The sequence below is a fragment of the Panthera leo genome, chromosome C1, assembly GCF_018350215.1.
Source record: "Panthera leo isolate Ple1 chromosome C1, P.leo_Ple1_pat1.1, whole genome shotgun sequence".
In the NCBI taxonomy this organism is placed as follows: Eukaryota; Metazoa; Chordata; class Mammalia; order Carnivora; family Felidae; genus Panthera; species Panthera leo.
Window position 1 is genome coordinate 43,964,856 of NC_056686.1, and position 19,903 is coordinate 43,984,758.

A 19,903-nucleotide genomic window follows, 5' to 3' on the forward strand; every position below is an offset into this window, starting at 1 on the left:
AGAGGCAGCTGCCTTTGGGCACCGTTTTAGGAGAGATCAGTGTCTTCGGTCTTGCCACTGCTTTGATGAATGGCTAATGTCAATTCTGCTTTCTGTCTCCGTTTAAAATATCATCTGAGATGGGCTTTACTCTGATTTGCAGATGAGGAACCTGAAGCTCGGAGGTGCTCAGTACTTTGTCTAATGTCTAGTTGGTAAATGACAGAGCCAGATGTCTAGCCCGTATCTGTCTGATTCCAAAGTCTATGCTCTTTGCCATTAAGCTGTAGCTTTCCCTACTTTAAAAGCCCTTAATACCAGGAATGCTTACAGGAGTTTTGAGCTGAATGGGCCCTAGAAATCTTTCTGATCTAAGATACACAAAATATTCTTCCTTGTCTGGAGAATGCAGTACAAGGGGCTTTAATCATGTTTTCCCTTCAGAATGCTGGCTGGTGGAGGTGGGGGTTCTTGTTTAAGGAGGCCTCTTTCCATGCATATTGTCCACGTATATTAAGGGTTCTGGGTTCTACAGGTGCCTTATGCCATTTGGAACTGAAAAATTTTGCTGAGGCTGTGAACTGGTGTGATGAAGGGTTGCAGATAGATGCCAGAGAGAAGAAGCTTCTGGAAATGAGGGCTAAAGCAGACAAACTGAAGGTAGGTGGCAGAATCAGTAGCCAGTTGGCATTTGTTACTTTGCATTAATTATTTAGTAATTCCCAGATTGTATCTTTTGGGTTGTTGTAAACTTTTTCTTATTTTTTTTAAATGTTTATATTTTTTTTGAGAGAGAGAGAGTGTATGTGCATGCAAGTGTGCATGAGCAGGGGAGATGTAGAGAGAGATGGAAAGAGAGAATCCCAAGCAGTCTCCTTGCTGTCAGTGCAGAGCCCAACATGGGTCTTGAACTCCTGAACTTCAAGATCATGACCTGGGCTGAAATCAAGAGTTGGATGCTTAACTGACTGAGCCACCCAGGCACCTCAACTTTTCTTCTTTAAAAACAAAACCCAGGGCGCCTGGGTGGCTCAGTCGGCTAAGCATCCGACTTTGGCTCAGGTCATGAGCTCGTGGTTTGTGAATTCGAGCCCCACATGGGGCTCTGTACTGAGAGTTTAGAGCCTGGAGCCTGCTTCAGATTCTGTGTCTCCGTCTCTCTCTGCCTCTCCGCTTGCGCTCTGTCTCTCTGTCAAAAATAAATAAACATACAAAAACCAAACCAGAACTATTCCCTATCTTTGGAACTCTGGAGAACACAAATAAGTTTATTGTTTATAGTTATAATGTGTTTATAGTTATAATGTGACAGAGGCGAGCAAGAATATATAGTATATAGAGTAGTAGTATCTAACTCTGCCCTGGGTGAGAGCAGGGCAGCAATGGGGATGGCAGAGAAGACTGGCTGAAAGAGGTGATGCTTCTGTCTAATGTCTTGAAGATTGAGCAAAAGTTTACTCAGCTGGAGGGTGGGGTGTGGGGAGTGGAGAGCATTCCAGACAAGAGAGAGCATAACTACGGCAAGTTCTTGATATTTCTGAAACTCAATCCCCTCTTTGAAAATTGTGGACATAACATATGCCTTAGGTTTTTATGAGGGTTGAATGAGAATATGTGTGTGTTAGTACATTCTTGACTTATAAGGAGTTGATAAGTTTGTGGCTATTATGATTTGAATAAATAAGAAATGGCATAAGACTGCCATAATGTAGTCTGCACACTGTGTAAAGCTCTTGAAAGAGCTTTTGTTGAACATTAAACAAAACCTTAAGCTTCTGCAGCGTTGTATAACTCCCAGCTTTAAGACACCTATAACTTGCTGATGAAATGCTATTTCTGGCACATAGTAGCAACAGTGATGATAAAACAGTAATACTGGCAGAATACCATCAGTATGAAAAATAATGTCCAGCATTTAGATAGCATTTACTGGGTGTATCTTCCAGGTGCTATTTAAATATTTTTACTTAAATGAATTCATTTAAACCACACAACAACCCTACAAGGTAGGAACTATTCTGATTCACCTTTCAGGAGTAGGTAGCTAAAGCATAGAGATTAGGAACCTGCCTAAGTCACGTAGCTGTGGTGAAGCTGGGCGTCAGAGTCAGGCAGTCTGGGTCTAGAGTCCACGTGCTTAGTCCCTATGCATCACTGCCTCGCATGTCTATTAATACAAAGCCGGAACTGGACTTCAAGTCTCCTGATTACTGTTCTAGGTCTGTCTGCACTGCTTATACTATGGAGGGGGAATTCTCAGTGCTATGGGAGCCTTCAGCTAGCCCTACAAAGGGGTAGGTTTTAGTCAAAGGTCATTCTGGACATATAAAATGATAGAAAAAGTAGATATCTGTTGACTCACATGGCTCAGTGACAGAATTCTGAACCTAGGTAACTGAGAGAATGTCTCGCAGGCTACTGTGTAAGGCCATAGCCAAGCTAATCCACAAAAACCCATAGTGGACCTAAATGAAAGCTGTAGGTTCTGTAGCACAGGCACAGTTAAAGGAAGATTTCAGGGCTCCAAAGCCTGATATTGGGTATAGATAACACTGCTTGCTGAGTATCAGGATTATTCTATATCTGAGTATAAACTAATTCTGGATTCCTATGTGCTTGGTGTGTGTACGCAACAGACCTCATACGGTGATGGTAAAATCAGACAAAACAGCCATCAATACCATCTGGTATTTATTACCAGAAATAAAGTATGGAATTTTTTAAATGATAAAAGCTTATCAAGAACATTTAACAATTCTAAATATGTATGTAAAGTAAGAAGAGCACTTCAAGATGCATGAAGCAAAAAAATTGATAAAGGAGACAAATCTACAAATAGGTGTAGATGTCAACATCACTCAGTAATTGATAGAACAAGTAGATAAATTGGCAAAGAGAAGTGACATCAGCAAAAATGGCCAAATAAAGACCTGCTAAAATTCTTTACTTGATAAAATGTATGGAAAACTGGCAAAATGGTCCGTCAACTTTTTCAGAACTCTGAAATGAGCCAAAGGCTTGCAGCAATCAGGGAGTGTTGATTCAGGAAAAGTGTCTGAACCTCCAATAAGCAGAGCAAGCTTTGTGACATTTTTACTTACCCTGTTCCCATCTCCTATTCCCTGTTTCCATTTCCGTACTACCACAGTAGCCGGGAAAGAATCATGGTGAAAATGAGCAGCCTGGCAGCCACCAGAGGAGGCAGATAGGATTAGAGCCCTTTCAAAGCCCCGTTCCTAAAGAATTGTCATTATTTGACCATCTGGGTGGTTTCCAAGAAGACCCCACTCACCAGGCTGATTTAATTTAACTCATCTTCGAGCTATCCCAGTATGAAAAGCTTTTGGGGTCGGGGGAGCTGGGTGGGAAGAAGGGGTGTGTCAGAAATAATTAGAAGGAATTAGTTAAGATTGCCACTGCCTGAGATAGTGCATAACAGGGCAAACAGTAGGCTTACCAGAATACTTAAAAGGAAAGGCTGGGAAATGAGATTCTGCAGGGGCTTTGAAAAGCTCCAACATATTCCTGAAGATCTACAAGGTCACATGTGTGTCCAGGGCTATGCATGTGCTCAGGAAAGGTCTAAGAAGGCTTTACCTCTTACCTCTGGCTGACTTGGAGGCTCTGTGAAAGCTGTAAGGAAGGCTAAGGCTGCATTGTAAACAGTGGGTGAGTGTTGAAGGTGTGCCACAACATGCACAGAGAGCCCTCCAGCAAAGAGTGGGAGACTTTTTGGCTTCAGGCGTTTACGGAAATCCGTCCAATCATTAGTTGACCACTAAACTAACTATTCAGGGACTTTCATGTCACATAAAACAGAATACACGCTTTATAGAATTAGTTCAGGAAAGTAATTAAAACAATAGGAGAAGCAATGTCAAAAACTGGAGGGGAAAGAGAGAGGAGAATGCAATTTCCAGAGTTGCCATATTGTATTATTTTAAATGTCTGGTTTTCAATACAAAATTACAAGACATGCAAAGAAATAAGAAAGTATGATCCATACACAGGAAAAAAATCAATAGGAAATGTCCCTGAGGAAGCCCAGACATGAGACTTATAAAGACTTTAAACCAGCTCTTTCCAGTATGTTCTAGAACAAAAGAAAGAAGTAAAGAATTAAAAAAAAAAAAAATGAGAACAATGTCTTACCAAATAGAGACTATCAATAAATTATAAAAAAGAATCAAATAGAAATTCTGTAGTTGAAAAGTATAACTGAAATGAAAAGTTCACTAAAGGGCTTAACAGCAGAACTGTGAAGATAGGTCAGTTGTGATTACCCAGCGTGAGGAACAGAAAGAAGAATAAAGAAACATGAAGAGAGACTGAGCGGCTTGTTGGATGCCATCAAGTATATCATCATAGACATGGGAGTCCCAGGACAGGAGAAAGAAAAAGAGACAAAAGAATACTTGAAGAGATAAAGCCAAAACTTCCCAGATTTGATAAAAACCAGTTATCTACCCTTCTAAGAAGCTTAACAAACTCCAAGTAGGATCAACTTAAAGAAATCTGTACCTGGACATATCATAATCAAACTGCTGAAAATCAAACACAAGAATGTTAAAAGCATCAAGGGAGAAGTGACTCTTCACGTATAAGAGAGCCTCAATAAAAGTAACAGCTGATTTCTCATCAGAAGCCATGGAAGCCAAAGGGTTCCATGGATTGTCATTCAAAGTGCCGAAAGAAAGTCAACTAAGAACTCTATATCCAGCAAACCTATCCTTCAAAAAAGAAGGAACACTCTTGATTTACAAATGATACAATCTTATATATAAAAAATCCTAAGGAATCCACTAAAAATCTATTAGAACTAATAAATTAGTTTAGCAAGCTGTTGGTGAACATTCCAAATATGAAATTAAGAAAACAATTCCATCTACGATAGCGTCAGAAAGAATAAAATATTTAGGAATAAATTTAACTAAAGTAGCATAAAACTTATCTGAAAATATAAAACATTGTTTAAAGAAATTAAATATAAGAAAATAGGAAGACATTCATAAATCAGATTTTTAAAAAATTTTTTTATTTTTGAGAGAGAAGCGTGTGAGAGTGGGAGGGACAGAGAGAGAGGGAGACACAGAATCTGAAGCAGGCTCCAGGCTCTGAGCTGTAGGCACAGAGCCTGATGCGGAGCTCAAACTCAGCTAACCGTGAGATCATGACCTAAGCGGCAGTCAGATGCTTAACCGACTGAGCCACCCAGGCGCCCCTGAATCATCTTAATATTGTTAAGACGACAGTGCTCCCCAAATTGGTGTATAGATTCAACCCAGTGTGTATCAAATTTCTAACTGGCTGCTTTGCAGAATATTGACAGACTGATTCTGATATTCATATGTAAATTCGAAGTACCCAGAATAGCCAAAAACAATCCTAAAAAGCATTAAGTTAGAGCACTGACACTTCCCAATTTCAAATCTTACTAAAATTTCAAATCTTACTACTGTGGTAATCAAGACATTGTGGTACTGGCAGAAGGACAGACCTATAGGTGTAACAGAATTGAGAGCTCAGAAGTAAACCCTCACATTCATGGACAGTTACTGTTCATCAAGGGTACCTAAACTATTCAATGGGGAAGGAACAGTCTTGTCAATAAACAATGCTGGAACAACTGTATATCCCCATGCAAAGCATGAATTTGGACTCCTACCTCATTTCATATGCAACATGGATCAAAGACCTAAATGGAAGAGCAAAGCTACAAAACTTTTTTTTTTTTTTTTTTTTTTTTAGAGAGGGCATGGGGAAGGGATGGGAGGTGGGGGACGGGGAGGTGGGAGAGAATCCCAAGGAGGCTTGGAGCTGTCAGCACTGAGCCTGATGTGGGGCTCAGTCTCATGAACTGAGAGATCACAACCTAGCTGAAATCAGGAGTCAGACACTTAACCAACTGAGCCACCCAGGCACCCCAAAGCTATAGAACTCTTAAAATGTTGGCATTAATCTTCATGACCTTGGATTAGGCAATGGTTTCTTAGATATGACACAAAAAGCACAAGAAACAACAAAACAGATAAACTGGACGTCATCAAAGGTAAAAACTATTGTGCTTCAGAGGCTACCATTGAGAAAGTGAAAAGACAACCCACAGAATGGGAGAATATTTGTAAATCATGTATCTGTCAAGGGTTGTTTTTTTTTTTTTTTAAGTTTTATCTGTTTTATTTTTGAGAGAGAGAGAGAGTGAGCAGGGGAAGGGCAGAGAAAGAGGGGGAGAGAGAGAATCCCAAGCAGCCTCCACACTGTCAGCACAGAGTCCGATGTGGTCTCAAACTTACGAACCATGAGATCATGACCTGAGCTGAAATGAAGATTTGGATCCTTAACCAACTGAGTCACCCAAGCGCCTCCTGTTAAGGGACATTATCTGGAATATATAAGGAACTCTTAACATCTCAACAATTAAAAGACAATCCAACTTTTTAAATGGGCAAAGGATCTGAACAGACATTTCTCCAAAGAGGGTACGTAATGGCCAAAAAGCATATGAAAGATGTTTAACATTGTTAATCATTAGGCAAATGTAAATCAAAACCACAATGAGATTCTATTTCACACTGGGATGGTTATCATTTTTTAATTAGCTAATCAATTTTGAGAGAGAGCACAAATGGGAGAGGGGAAGAGGGAGAGAGGGAGAGAATCCCAAGCAGGCTCCACACTGTCAGTGTGGAGCCCAGTGTGAGACTCAAACTCATGAACTACAAGATCATGACCTGAGCTGAAGTCAGACACTTAACTGACTGAGCCACCCAGGTACCCCTGGTTATGATTTTTTTTTTTTTTAAGGAAAATAAATGTTGAGAAGTATGAGGAGAAACTGAAACCTTTGTGTGTTGTTGGTGAGAATGTAAAATGACAGCCATTATGGAAAACCGCTTGACAGTTCCTCAGAAAATTAACCACAAAATTAACATATGAACCAGCACTTGTATTCCTAGGCATATACCCAAAGAATTTGAAACAAATGTTAAAATAAATACTTGTACATGTGCCACAACACTCCATTGTATTCCTGTAAATCAGAGTAAAAACAACAGGGGACAACATCATCCTTAATCATTCTCTGATGTGGACCAGACATTGTGATTTGGTGTAGCTCAACTGTAAAGGCACTGAATTGGACATAGTTTTTAGTGGTATCAGTGGGGTGGGGTACACTGGATAGTGTAACCAAACTTCCTAACAGCAGAAAGGAGTTTTACAGTTCTGTTGGCAGACTGGATTGGAGAAGGAATGGACAAGAGTTACCAGCCATTGTTAGTCTTTGTGGGGCTTTTGTGGGGAGGCTGAGGTATGGTTGGTACTATATTTTAGGTCAGAGGTCAGCAAACTGGCCAAATCCAGCCTTTGGCCTGTTCTTACACATTCTGTGAACTAAGGATGTTTTCACATTTTTAAAGAATTCTAAGCACCCAGACATGTGCTTTTAAAGTTTGTTTAATTAATTAGCTAATTAATTAATTTAGAGAGGGAGAGAGAGAACCCTAAGCAGGCTCCATACTATCAGTGCAGAGCCCAGTGTGGCGCTCGAACTCATGAACTGAGATATGACCTGAGCTGAAATCAAGGAGTCAGATGCTTAACTGAGCCAGCCAGGCACCCCAGATGTGTGCTTGTGAAATGTTTATTGAACTGAATCAGGCCGCTGGTATTGCTTGACACAGGAGCCTGGGTTGGAGACATACCAAAGATCATAATTAAGAAGCAGGCTGGGTAACAGAAGAGGAAGCAAGTTTCCTAAGATGATGGATCTCAATTTCATTTTTAGAGAACTGAACAGAGGGATATAAGAAAAGCAAAGATGAAAGAAAAGAAGGAGCAGAACCATAATAAGGCTTTACTCCAGGCCGTCAAGGTGAGTGCTCGAACGTCAGGCTCGTATGGTCTTGCTAAATCCACTGATCCTCAAGCTTATTGGGAACCTTTCTTGGGATGCTTTACCTGAATTTGTTCGTTTTCTTTCTGCTTTGGTGAAGCAGTGTGGTGAAGGGGCTCTGGAGTCCCATCCCCCGAGGTCAGTCAGCTCTCCTGCTTGTGTACATGTGTTGATCTCAGGTAACCTACACTGAATAGTTGCTATGGGTTAAGCAGTATTTAATCTTCACAGTAGCCTTTTGAGATAGATCTTCCATCTGCTGCTTTGCTAGATGATGATGTTCTCTCAGAGAGGTGAAGAAACCTTGCACAGCTGATGTGTATCAGAGCCAGGTCCTTGCTTTGAGCCATTGCATCCTGAGAGAGTCTGAATTTTCAGGAAGCTGCTCCTTTATAACAAAAAGATTTGACCCTGTCCTTTCTTCCCTGCATTTTAAATGGATGTAGTCTGAGCCAAATCGTGTTTTCACCTGGATACCTAGCAAGGCACCTGTAGAGGTTTGGCTTGCTTGGTCTTCACAAGGGAGAGGATACCCGCCATGAGATTGTGGAGTAGGCCCTTGGTTTCATTTTTTGTTGAGTTAAATTAGGCACCATTAAAGTTACTTACTTGGGGCGCCTGGGTGGCTCAGTCTGTTGAGCGTCCCAACTTCGGCTCAGGTCATGGTCTCGTGGTTCGTGAGTTCGAGCCCCACGTCGGGCTCTGTGCTGACAGCTCAGAGCCTAGAGCCTGCTTCGAATTCTGTGTCTCCCCCTCTCTCTGCCCCTCCCCTACTCATGCTCTGTCTCTCTTTGTCTCTCAAAAATAAATAAATGTTAAAAAAAAAAAATAAAGTTACTTACTGACTTTGAGACCCTCATACTAAGATGCACTCCACTAGTCCCTCCCCCACAACAAGCAATCTGCTAATACCTGTTAACAGAATGTAATACTCTAGATTCTCCAGCTAATCATCCATAGTGAGGGATGTAGTCATATTCTAAAATAAAATGTAGAATATTGCAATGCCCAGACATTTGTATATAGACCTGATTTCGGCTCTCTCCTTTAGTCTGACCCTGCATCTTAAGCTTCAGTGTTCATAAGAATTGCTCTAACAGTTGTGTACACAGAACCGTATTTTACCAATGGTTTAAAACTGGGGTCAGCAGACTGCAGCCAGTGGATCACATCCCTGCCTATTTGTTTATGTGTCACATATGGCTGTTTTCACACTACAGTGGCAGAGTTGAATAGTTAATTTCAACAGAGACCATTTGGCTCAGAAAGCCTAAAATATTTCTGTCTGATCCTTTAAGGAAAAGTTTGCCAACCCCTGATGTAGGAGATACTAAAAGTAACTTGGATCGCATGTAACTTTCCCTGTGTGTGCTAGCCTCCACACACATACATAAAGAGGCAACTCTTCTGTTCAGACCTTTGATTTATCTTTATTTCCACGAGACAGCCAAGATTAAGTCAGTGTGCATTATTTTTAGTATTCTATGTCCTAGCTAAACCAACACACTTACCATTTTTGTATATGCCCGCTCTTGATCTTTTCTGTGCCTTTACATATGCTGTTCCTTGGGGTGGAATGACCTTCTATCCTCCCCACAGCCCCTGCCCAACTTCTCTTCCTTTCATAGTCATTGCTCAGGACCCAGCATACCCCAGCCATCTCCAGCCCCCAGGCTAAATTAATTATTGATGGTCTGCATTTCTGCAACTCCACTTCTTACCTTATATTGTACTTATTTCCATAGCTCTGTGCCCACTAGACCATTAGCAGGGTCTTGAGGGCAGGAACCATATCTAGCTTGTCTCTGTGACACAGGGTCCAGCATGTGGTCCAGCACCTGGTCAAGGTGAGTTCTCCCTGCTGTGCCAAGCCTCAGGGGTAATGAAGATGAATCCTGTGTAGAGCTGGCCCTCAGGAAGCTCACAGTTTGATGGTTTCCCTGTTATTGAAATGGTCTTAGATCCTTCCACACGATAAGGTTTGTGTGTGTGTTTTTATGTTTTTAATCCAGGCTAGGAACATCAAGCTAGTCTCTGAAGCTGCCAGTGAGGATGAAGATTCAGACTCAGAAGATCTAGGTGAGCTTTCCCTGGATCGGCTCAGCTCGGAGAACCGCTATGGAGCCAGGCTGAGTGTAGATGAGCAGGGCAGGTTAAGCTGGCCCGTGCTCTTTCTGTACCCAGAGCACACCCAGTCGGACTTCATCGCTGCTTTTCACGAGGACTCCAGGTATTTACTTGCCCAAGAGCCCTTTGTTCTTGCTTGCGTGCTCTTTCCCTGCTGTCTCGGCAGAGGAAATTTTTGGTGGAGGAGGTCCGAGTATAGTTTAGAGGGTTAACAGTCTGGTTTGTCATAATCTCTATCCTGGAGCTCATTTCTCCCTTCACTAACTATAACTAGCTTTGTAGTGACAGACACAGGTCGCACTGTTGTCTGGACCGGGCTAACAAGCAGAGAACCGCAGTAGAGTCTGCCAAGCCCTAATACATATCTCTGGTGAGATAGGAAGTCATTGTAGATAGTATATGCATGGTAACTGAAGTGTGTATTAGGAAAAATATAACTAGCAGTTTTAACATGTGATTTCATAGGGTTAATGCTTAGAATGCAGCTAAATGTAAGGTATGTTGTTAAGCCTGAGTTGGTTTAAAGAAAATTACTGTCATATAATAGGATAAGTGAGGGTTGCCTGGGTGGCTTAGTTGGTTAAGTGGCCAACTCTTGATTTCGGCTCAGATCATAGTCTTACGGTTGGTTCGTGGGTTCAAGCCCCAAGTCAGGCTCCGTGCTGACAGCATGGAGTCTGCTTGGGATTCTCTCTCTCCCTCTTTCTCTTTCCCTCCTTCACGTGCTCGTTTTTTCTCAAAAATGAATGAATAAACTTGGGAAAAAAAAAAGGACGAGTGATACACATACACATTTTGGCTTAAGCCAGATGGCTTTGGATCAGAATGGCTTGGGCCTGCATTTCATGTTTTATACATTTTTGATACCTCTATGTATGGGTGTCCAGGGCCTGTGATGTAGGAAAATAGATCATGAGTTACTGATACCCAGAAAGTACATGTTTATATCCTTAGGTTTATTGATCATCTGATGGTGATGTTTGGTGAAACACCCTCTTGGGACTTAGAGCAAAAATACTGCCCTAATAATTTAGAGGTAAGAGATGTTTTACCTTGTTCCTATATGGGATTTTGGGAGGGGGGGGTAGGTTTTTACTGCCTTTAGAAAAAATTGTGTCAAATTATACAGAACACAAAATTCATTATTTGAATCAGTGCATACTTTCGTAGCATGAAGTACATTTAATTTACATGGTTGTGCAACCATCCCCACCATCCATCCTCATTTCATCATCCCAAACTGAAACACTGGACCTGTTAAACAGTAACTATTTTCTCCTCCAGCCCCTGGCAACCACCATTCTACTTTCTCTTTCTATGAATGTGACTACTCTAGGAACCTTCTATAAGTAGAACCATACACTATTTGTCTTTTTGTGTCTGGCTTATTTCATTAGCATAATGTCTTCAGGGTTCATCCATATTGTATCCTGTGTCAGAATTTCTTTCCTTTTTAAGGCTGAATACTACTCCATTGTTGAGACCTTTTTATTATTTTTTGTTTTATTTTTTTATTTTTTAAGTGTGTATATGTGTATATGTGTATTTTTTAATTTATTTTTTTAATTTACATCCAAGTTAGCTAGCATATAGTGCAACAATGATTCCTGGAGTAGATTCCTTAATGCCCCTTACCCATTTAGCCCATCCCCCCTCCGACAACCCCTCCAACAACCCTCAGTTCTCCATATTTATGAGTCTCTTCTGTTTTGTCCCCCTCCCTGTTTTTATATTATTTTTGTTTCCCTTCCCTTATGTTCATCTGTTTTGTCTCTTAAAGTCCTCATATGAGTGAAGTCATATATTTGTCTTTTTCTGACTGGCTAATTTCACTTAGCATAATACCCTCTAGTTCCATCCACATAGTTGCAAATGGCAAGATTTCATTCTTTTTGATTGCCGAGTAATACTGCCAGGGTACTCCATACACACACACACACACACACACACACACACACACACACACACACACCCCACACTTTATCCATTCATCCATCGATGGACATTTGGGCTCTTTCCATACTTTGGCTATTGTTGATAGTGCTGCTATAAACATTGGCCAACTAATATAAATATAAAGGGTGCACATATAAAGGGGTGCATGTGTCCCTTCAAAACAGCATACTTGTAGCCCTTGGATAAATACCTTGTAGTGCGATTGCTGGGTCGTAGCCTAGTTCTATTTTTAATTTTTTTGAGGAACCTCCATATTGTTTTCCAGAGTAGCTGCACCAGTTTGCATTCCCACCAGCAGTGCAAAAGAGATCCTCTCTCTCTGCATCCTCTCCAACATCTGTTGTTGCCTGAGTTGTTAATGTTAGCCATTCTGACAGGTGTGAGGTAGTATCTCATTGTGGTTGTGATTTGTATTTCCCTGATGATGAGTGATGTGGAGCATTTTTTCATATGTTGATTGGCCATCTGGATGTCATCTTTGGAGAAGTGTCTATTCATGTCTCTTGCCCATTTCTTCATTGGATTATTTGTTTTTTGGGTGTTGAGTTTGATAAGTTCTTTATAGATTTTGGATACTAACCCTTTATCTGATATGTCATTTGCAAATATCTTCTCCATTCTGTTGGTTGCCTTTTAGTTTTGCTGATTGTTTGCTTTGCTGTGCAGAAGCTTTTTATTTTGATGAGGTGCCAATAGTTCATTTTTGCTTTTGTTTCCCTTGCCTCCGGAGACGAGTAAGAAGTTGCTGCGGCCAAGGTCAAAGAAGTTTTTGCCTGCTTTCTCTTTGAGGATTTTTATGGCTTCCTGTCTTATATTTAGGTCCTTGATCCATTTTGAGTTTATTTTTGTGTATGGTGTGAGAAAGTGGTCCAGTTTTCCCAGCACCACTTGCTGAAGAGACTGTCATTATTCCATTGGATTTTCTTTCCTGCTTGGTCAAAGATTAGTTGGCCATACGTTTGTAGGTCCATTTCTGGATTCTCTATTCCATTGATCTGTGTGTCTGTTTTTGTGCCAGTACCGTACTATCTTGATGATTACAGCTTTGTAATACAGCTTGAAGTCCAGGATTGTGGTGCCTCCTGCTTTAGTTTTCTTTTTCAAGATTGCTTTGGCTGTTGGGGGTATTTTCTGGTTGCACACAAATTTTAGGATTGTTTGTCCTAGCTCTGTGAAGAATGCTGGTATTATTTTGGTAGGTATTGCATTGAATATGTAGATTGCTTTGGGTATTGACATTTTAACATATTTGTTCTTCCTATCCAGGAACATGGAATATTTTTCCATTTTTTTATGTCTTCTTCAATTTCTTTCATAAGCTTTCTATAGCTTTCAGTGTATAGATTTTTTACCCCTTTGGTGTTAGATTTATTCCTAGGTATTTTATGGGTTTTGGTGCAATTGTAAACGGGATCGATTCCTTGATTTCTCTTTCTGTTGCTTCATTGTTGGTGTATAGAAACGCAACCCATTTCTATGCATTGATTTTATAGCCTGCAACTTTGTTGAATTCATGAATCAGTTCTAGCAGTTTTTTTTGGTGGAATCTTTTGGGATTTCCATATAGAGTGTCATGTCATCTGCGAAGAGTGAAAGTTTGACCTCCTCCTGGCCAATTTGGATGCCTTTTATTTCTTTGTGTTGTCTGATTGCTGAGGCTAAGACTTCTGATGCTATGTTGAATAACAGTGGCAAGATCGGATATCCCTGTCTTGTTCCTGATCTCAGGGGGAAAGCTCTCAGTTTTTCCCCACTGAGGATGATATTGGCGTAGGGTCTCTCATATTATGGCTTTTATGATCTCGAGGTATGATCCTTCTATCCCTACTTTCTTGAGGGATTTTAATTAAGAAAGAATGCTGTATTTTGTCAAATGCTTTTTCTGCATCTATTGAGAGGATCATGTGGTTCTTGTCCTTTTCTTTTATTGATGTGATGAGTCACATTGATTGTTTTGCGGATATTGAACCAGCGCTACATCCCAGGTATAAATCCCACTTGGTCGTGGTGAATAATTTTTTTCATGTATTGTTGGATCCAGTTGGCTAATATCTTGTTGAGGATTTTTGCATTCATGTTCATCAGGGAAACTGATTTATAGTTCTCCCTTTTAGTGGGGTCTTTGTCTGGTTTTGGAATCAAGGTAATGTTGGCTTCATAGAAAGAGTTTGGAAGTTTTCCTTCCATTTCTATTTTTTGGAGCAGCTTCAAGAGAATAGGTGTTAACTCTTCCTTAAATGTTTGGTAGAATACCCCTGGAAAGCCATCTGGCCCTGGACTCGCTTTTTGGGTGATTTTTGATTACTAATTTAATTTCTTTACTGGTTATGGGTCTGTTCAGATTTTCTATTTCTTCCTGTTTCAGTTTTGGTAGTGTATATGTTTCTGGGAATTTGTCCATTTCTTCCAGATTGCCCATTTTATTGGCATATAATTGCTTATAATATTCTCTTATTATTGTTTTTATTTCTCTTGTGTTGGTTATGATCTCTCCTCTTTCATTCTTGATTTTATTTATTTGGGGCCTTTTTCTCTTTGATCAGACTGGCTAGTGGTTTATCAGTTTTGTTAATTCAAAGAAACAGCTTCTGGTTTCATTGATCAGTTCTGTTTTTGGTTTTGATAGCATTAATTTCTGCTCTAATCTTTATTATTTCCTGTCTTCTGCTGGCTTTGGGTTTTATTTGCTGTTCTTTTTCTAGCTCTTTAAGGTGTAAGGTTAGGTTGTGTATCTGAGACCTTTCTTCCTTCTCTAGGAAGGACTGGATTGCTATACACTTCCCTCATATGACTGCCTTTGTTGCATCCCAGAGGTTTTGGGCTGTGGTGTTTTCATTTTCATTGGTTTCCATGTACTTTTTAATTTCCTCTTTAACTTCTTGGTTAGCCCATTCATTCTTTAGTAGGATGTTCTTTAGTCTCCAAGTATTTGTTATCTTTCCAAATTTTTTCTTGTGGTTGATTTCGAGTTTCACAGTGTTGTGGTCTAAAAATATGCATGGTATGATCTCAGTCTTTTTGTACTTGTTGAGGGCTGATTTGTGTCCCAGAATGTGATCCATTCTGGAGAATTCCATGTGCACTGGAGAAGAATGTGTAGTCCACTGCTTTAAGATAAAATATTCTGAATATATCTGTTAAGTCCATCTGGTCCAGTGTGTCATTCAATGACATTGTTTCCTTGTTGATTTTCTGTTTAGATGATCTACTGCTGTAGGTGGGGTGTTGAAGTCCCCCACTATTATGGTATTATTATCAGTGCGTTTATGTTTGTGATTGATTTATATATATTTGGGTGCTTCTGCATTTGGCACAAATGTTTACAATTGTTGGGTCTTTTGGTGGAAGAACGCTTAATTATGATAGAATGCCCTTCTTCATCTCTTGTTACAGTCTTTTTTTTAAAGTGTAGATCGTCTGATGTATGTATGGGTACTTCTTTTGTCAACCATTAGCATGATAGATGGTTCTCCATCCCTTTACTTTCAATCTGAAGGTGTCTTTAGGTCTAAAGTGGGTCTCTTGTAAACAGCATATAGATGGTTCTTGTTTTCTTATCCATTCTTTTACCCTATGTCTTTTGATTGGAGCATTTAGTCCATTGACATTTATTTTATTTTATTTTTTCCTGGTGGAGAAGGGAGACCGGTCCATTGACATTTAGAGTGAGTACTGAAAGGTATGAATTTATTGCCATTATGTTTCTTGTAGAGTTGGGAGTTTCTGGTGATGTTCTCTGGTTCCTTCTAGTCTTTGTTGCTTTTGGTCTCCCCCCCACCCCCACCCATCTTTTCTCCCCTCAGAGAGTTCCCCTTAAAATTTCTTGCAGGGCTGGTTTAGTGGTCATAAACTCATTTAATTTTTGTTTGTCTGGGAAACTTTTAATCTCTCCTTCTATTTGGAATGACAGCCTTGGTGGATAAAGAGTTCTTGGCTGCATATTTTTCTGATTCAGCACCTTGAATATATCCTGCCACTCCTTTCTGGACTGCCAAGTTTCTCTGGATAGGTCTGTTGCAAACCTGATCTGTCTTCCCTTGTAGGTTAAGGACTGTTTTTTCCTTGCTGCTTTCATGATTCTTCTCTTGCCTGAGTATTTTGTGAATTTGACTGTGATATGCCAGTTGATGGTTGGTTTTTGTTGAATCTAACGGGAGTCCTCTGTGCTTCCTGGATTTTGATGTCTGTGTCTTTCCCCATGTTAAGGAAGTTTTGTGCTATGATTTGCTCACCTAACCCTTCTACCCCTATTTCTCTCTCTTCCTCTTCTGGGAGCCCTATGATTGTGCTGTTGTTCCTTTTTAATGAGTCACTGATTTCTCTAATTCTTAAATCATGCACTTTTGCCTTAGTCTCCCACTTTTTTTCTGCTTCATTGTCCATAAATTTGTTCTCTGTATCACTAATTCACTGCTCTGCCTCATCCATCCTTGCCACCGTGGCATCGATTTGAGATTGCAGCTCAGTTACATTTTTTATTTCATCCTGACTGGCTTTTACTTCTTTTATCACCCCAGAAAGGGATTCTAATCTATTTTCGACCCCTAGCATTCTTATTATCATGATTCTGAATTCTGGTTCAGACACCTTGCTTGTATCTGTGTTAAGTCCCTGGCTGTTGTTTCTTCCTCCTCTTTCTTTTGGGGTGAATTCCTTCATTTTGTCATTTTGATGGCAGAAAAGGAATTAATAAGGTCAAAAAAATTATAATTAAAAAATTAAAAACAACACACACACAAATTCAAATAAATGATGCTAGATCCTAGGTGTGTTTCAGTCTGGTTGTTGAAAGATTACAGGAAAAAGGGAAAAAGGGGAAAAAAGAAAAAAAAGGAAAACGTTTGAAAATTTGAAAAAAATGAATACAGTGAAATAGAATAAAATGAAATAAGTAAAATAGAATTTGAAAAATTTACAAAATAAAAAAATAGAAAAAAATTAAAGGAAAATATTTTCAATAAAAATTGAAAATAATAAATTTTTTCTCTTTCTGTATTCAAGAAAAAGAAACGAAAAGAGGAAAAAAGAAAATTGAATAGATGGCCCAGTGAACAGACTGAAATACTATTGAAATTACATCATTTTCCCCTAGAAGTCAAACTATGAAGCAATTTATAGTCCATAAACTAAGCAGGCAGAGACACTTGTAGTGTTCCTGAAGAGTAAGGTTGGCCCATTTGGGCGGGGCTTAGGGTAATGGTTCTGTTCCCCACTAGATGTCGCTGTTTAGCTTACTGGGGTGGATTGTTGTGGAGCTTGTAGGTATGTGCATGCGTGGGAGGAGTGAAAGTGGCATATCCCAGCTACCCTGTCTCTAGTATCAGAACTCTGTTCTCCCCAATCATCAATTGTGCACCTGACCTTTGTCATCAGCTTCCGTCCACTCCCTGCTTTTATACTGTCCATGACCAAGCCCCAGGCAACACCTCCCTCCTGAGTTTTATCTCAGATGCAGCTGTTTTCCCTGACCCCTTATTTCTGAGGGACTGCAGCTTTGACCTGTTCTGCCCCTCTGCAAGAGGGTCTCGCTGAGCAAGGGCCAGGTGCCTGCCCCCAGGAATGTTCATGGGACTGTGCTGCTGCTAATGCCAAGAGACTGCGTCTGGGTGCCAGCCTGCCCCAGAAAATGTTCACGCAATCATGTAGCAGCAGCATTTCAGGGATTATGGAAAATCGCAATACATACCTGGCACCGGGCTTCACCCTTAACGACTTTGTTCCAGCACCAGCAAATATGGTTGTTCTCCGGGGTCTGCTGGCCCAAGGACCCCCGGGCCTCACTCTGCCTCTGGGGATTTGCCCTTCCCACCAGAGCACTGTCAGGTATCAAGCTGCAGAGTTTGAGGCTCTGTGTTCCCCCTGTTTATATAGAGTCTTAGTGGAATTTAAACCCCCTCCTTTTTTCTCTTTTTAGTTCAGTCCCTGCGGCTGTTTCCACTTTCTCTCCAGCTGCTTTTTTTGGGGGTGGGGAGTGGGAGGTGCTTTTCCCATACTCTCCCTCTGTCTCCGTCCTCTTACCACAAGCAAAAATAGCTCCCTGTCCTCCGTGGCTTCTCTCTCCCCCAGTTAACCTTTCTGTGCCATGTACCTGCTGAGTTCTGTGGTTCAGGTTGTGCAGATTGTTGTGTTAATCCTAAAATCAGTTTTCTAGGTGTACAGGATGGTTTAGTGTTGATCTGGCTGTATTTCATGGATGCGAGATGCAAAAACAACTTCCATGTTCTTCTGCCGTCTTGGCTCATTATTTTTTTAAATCACAGCTTAGGGTACAAAGATTTTGTCTTCTAACCATTTGAGAGTAAGATGCCAACTGATGCCCCATTGCCCCTAAATACTTAAGCATCATTTCCCTACAGACAAGGATATTTTCCTTCATAATCCCAACCAACCACCAATATCAGGAAGTTAGTTTGATACACTAGTTCTGATTGTGACACCCCATCTCAGCTGTCCCCAAACAAGGACACCCTTCTCATCCCACATGGGCTCTGACACCTCATCTTGGACAGCTGTCCTAAAAGGTAGCCCTTATCACCTGGGTTAGGCTGGCCAGTTCCCAGCAAGCTTGCCCTCCACTGGCCGGGCTCACTCCCGGCCAGCCCTCCTATGCAGACATCTTCCTCACCCTCTGTGGGCTTTGACACCTGCACAGGGCCGTCCCGTGTGGACATCCTTCTCATCCTCCTCATCCTCCTCGGGCTGTTCCCCTGCTTTGGGCTACTGTGCCTTTTTCCCCCCACATCTAAGAGGTCTAGGACTGATTGCTAGGGAAGCAAAGGCTCACAGGCCTGGCCTTGAATCTTGGTTTCTTTGTTTACTAGCTGAGTGTTGTTAATGAATCATTTTTCTCCCCTGATCCTTGGTTCTGTCTTTGGAAAAAAGTGGATCCGGTAATATCTTTCTCGGTGTTATGGGCAAAGACTGAGTGCTTTACATTCCACAACTCTATAGAAGAGCCATTCAACTAATAACAGTTGCCTTCTCTTTAGCTTTTCACTAGACTTGGCCTCAACATGTCTAGTGTTGCTGAGGCCCTCTGTGTCTGATTCCTGCACCTTTATTCTTCTTTGCAGATCTACTTTGAGGATGATGGTGGGACAGAACTCTACCGGGTTCCTCTCAAGAGCACCCTGTTGCACGTGCTGCAGCACCCCAGGTGAGCCACCTTCATGAGGCTGAGTAGACCAGGGAAGGAGCTTAGGCACCATCCCAGGGATACAGCCAGGTTCTCATTGCACTGCTGACTAATTAATTGCCTTGTACTGCTTTCCCTACTGCCCTGGACATAAAACTGAGATGGCAGCCATGGAGACTGGTTCAGGTCATTGGCCAAATAGGCTTCAGTGTGACTCTGCTCATTACACTGCAGCCAGGACACCCTCAGACTGGGAGAAGCGAATGGTGCTGGTCTGAGAAGGGACAAGCTGCCTGGCTTTTGTACCTGAAAACAGCAGGGTTGGCGCTCTTTTCCTAATTGTGCCTGTGTCCCCTGATACTGTTATATGGAAAAGAACATTGGTTCTTCAAGTCAAGACACCATCATTTTCGAGCTGTGGGACTGTAAGCACATACTTCCTCCCTGAGGAGGTTTCCTCATCTTTAGATTGGGGCTGATAATTCTTGCCTACATTTGTCTCAGGTACTTGAGAGCCAGCAAGAGAGTAGGAGTCACAGTAGTTTTGTAAACTGTAAAGGGCAGTCTTGTTGTAAGTGCGTCTTTGTTAGTAGCTGTGGCAGCCAGTTGGATTTGGCTTCTGTTTGTTCAGCTTTAGGGTGTTCTGGACTATGAGGGAATCCCCTGGGTAGATTTCAGAGTTGACTCTTGGACTATTTTTCCCTAAGCTTTGAGCAAAGCAAATGTCTTGCATTTAGGCTAAAGAAGCCCACTGTGTTGGACATGAGGGTGGTTGGGTGTGCTGAGAAAGAGGCTGGAAAGCTGGGTTGGAG

The 19,903-nt window shown here is 41.1% G+C and overlaps 1 protein-coding gene across 2 annotated transcripts in view; it reads left to right on the forward strand.

The window, feature by feature from the left end:
- TTC4 (tetratricopeptide repeat domain 4) overlaps positions 1 to 19,903 on the forward strand; it is a 30,978-nt gene that overhangs the window by 8,293 nt on the left and 2,782 nt on the right. For both annotated transcript variants that reach the window (XM_042951523.1, XM_042951524.1), the window contains exons 5-9: positions 515 to 639; positions 7,766 to 7,852; positions 9,886 to 10,103; positions 10,955 to 11,036; positions 19,030 to 19,112. In XM_042951523.1, coding sequence (XP_042807457.1) covers positions 515 to 639; positions 7,766 to 7,852; positions 9,886 to 10,103; positions 10,955 to 11,036; positions 19,030 to 19,112 — 595 coding nt within the window. The remainder of the gene's footprint in view (positions 1 to 514; positions 640 to 7,765; positions 7,853 to 9,885; positions 10,104 to 10,954; positions 11,037 to 19,029; positions 19,113 to 19,903) is intronic.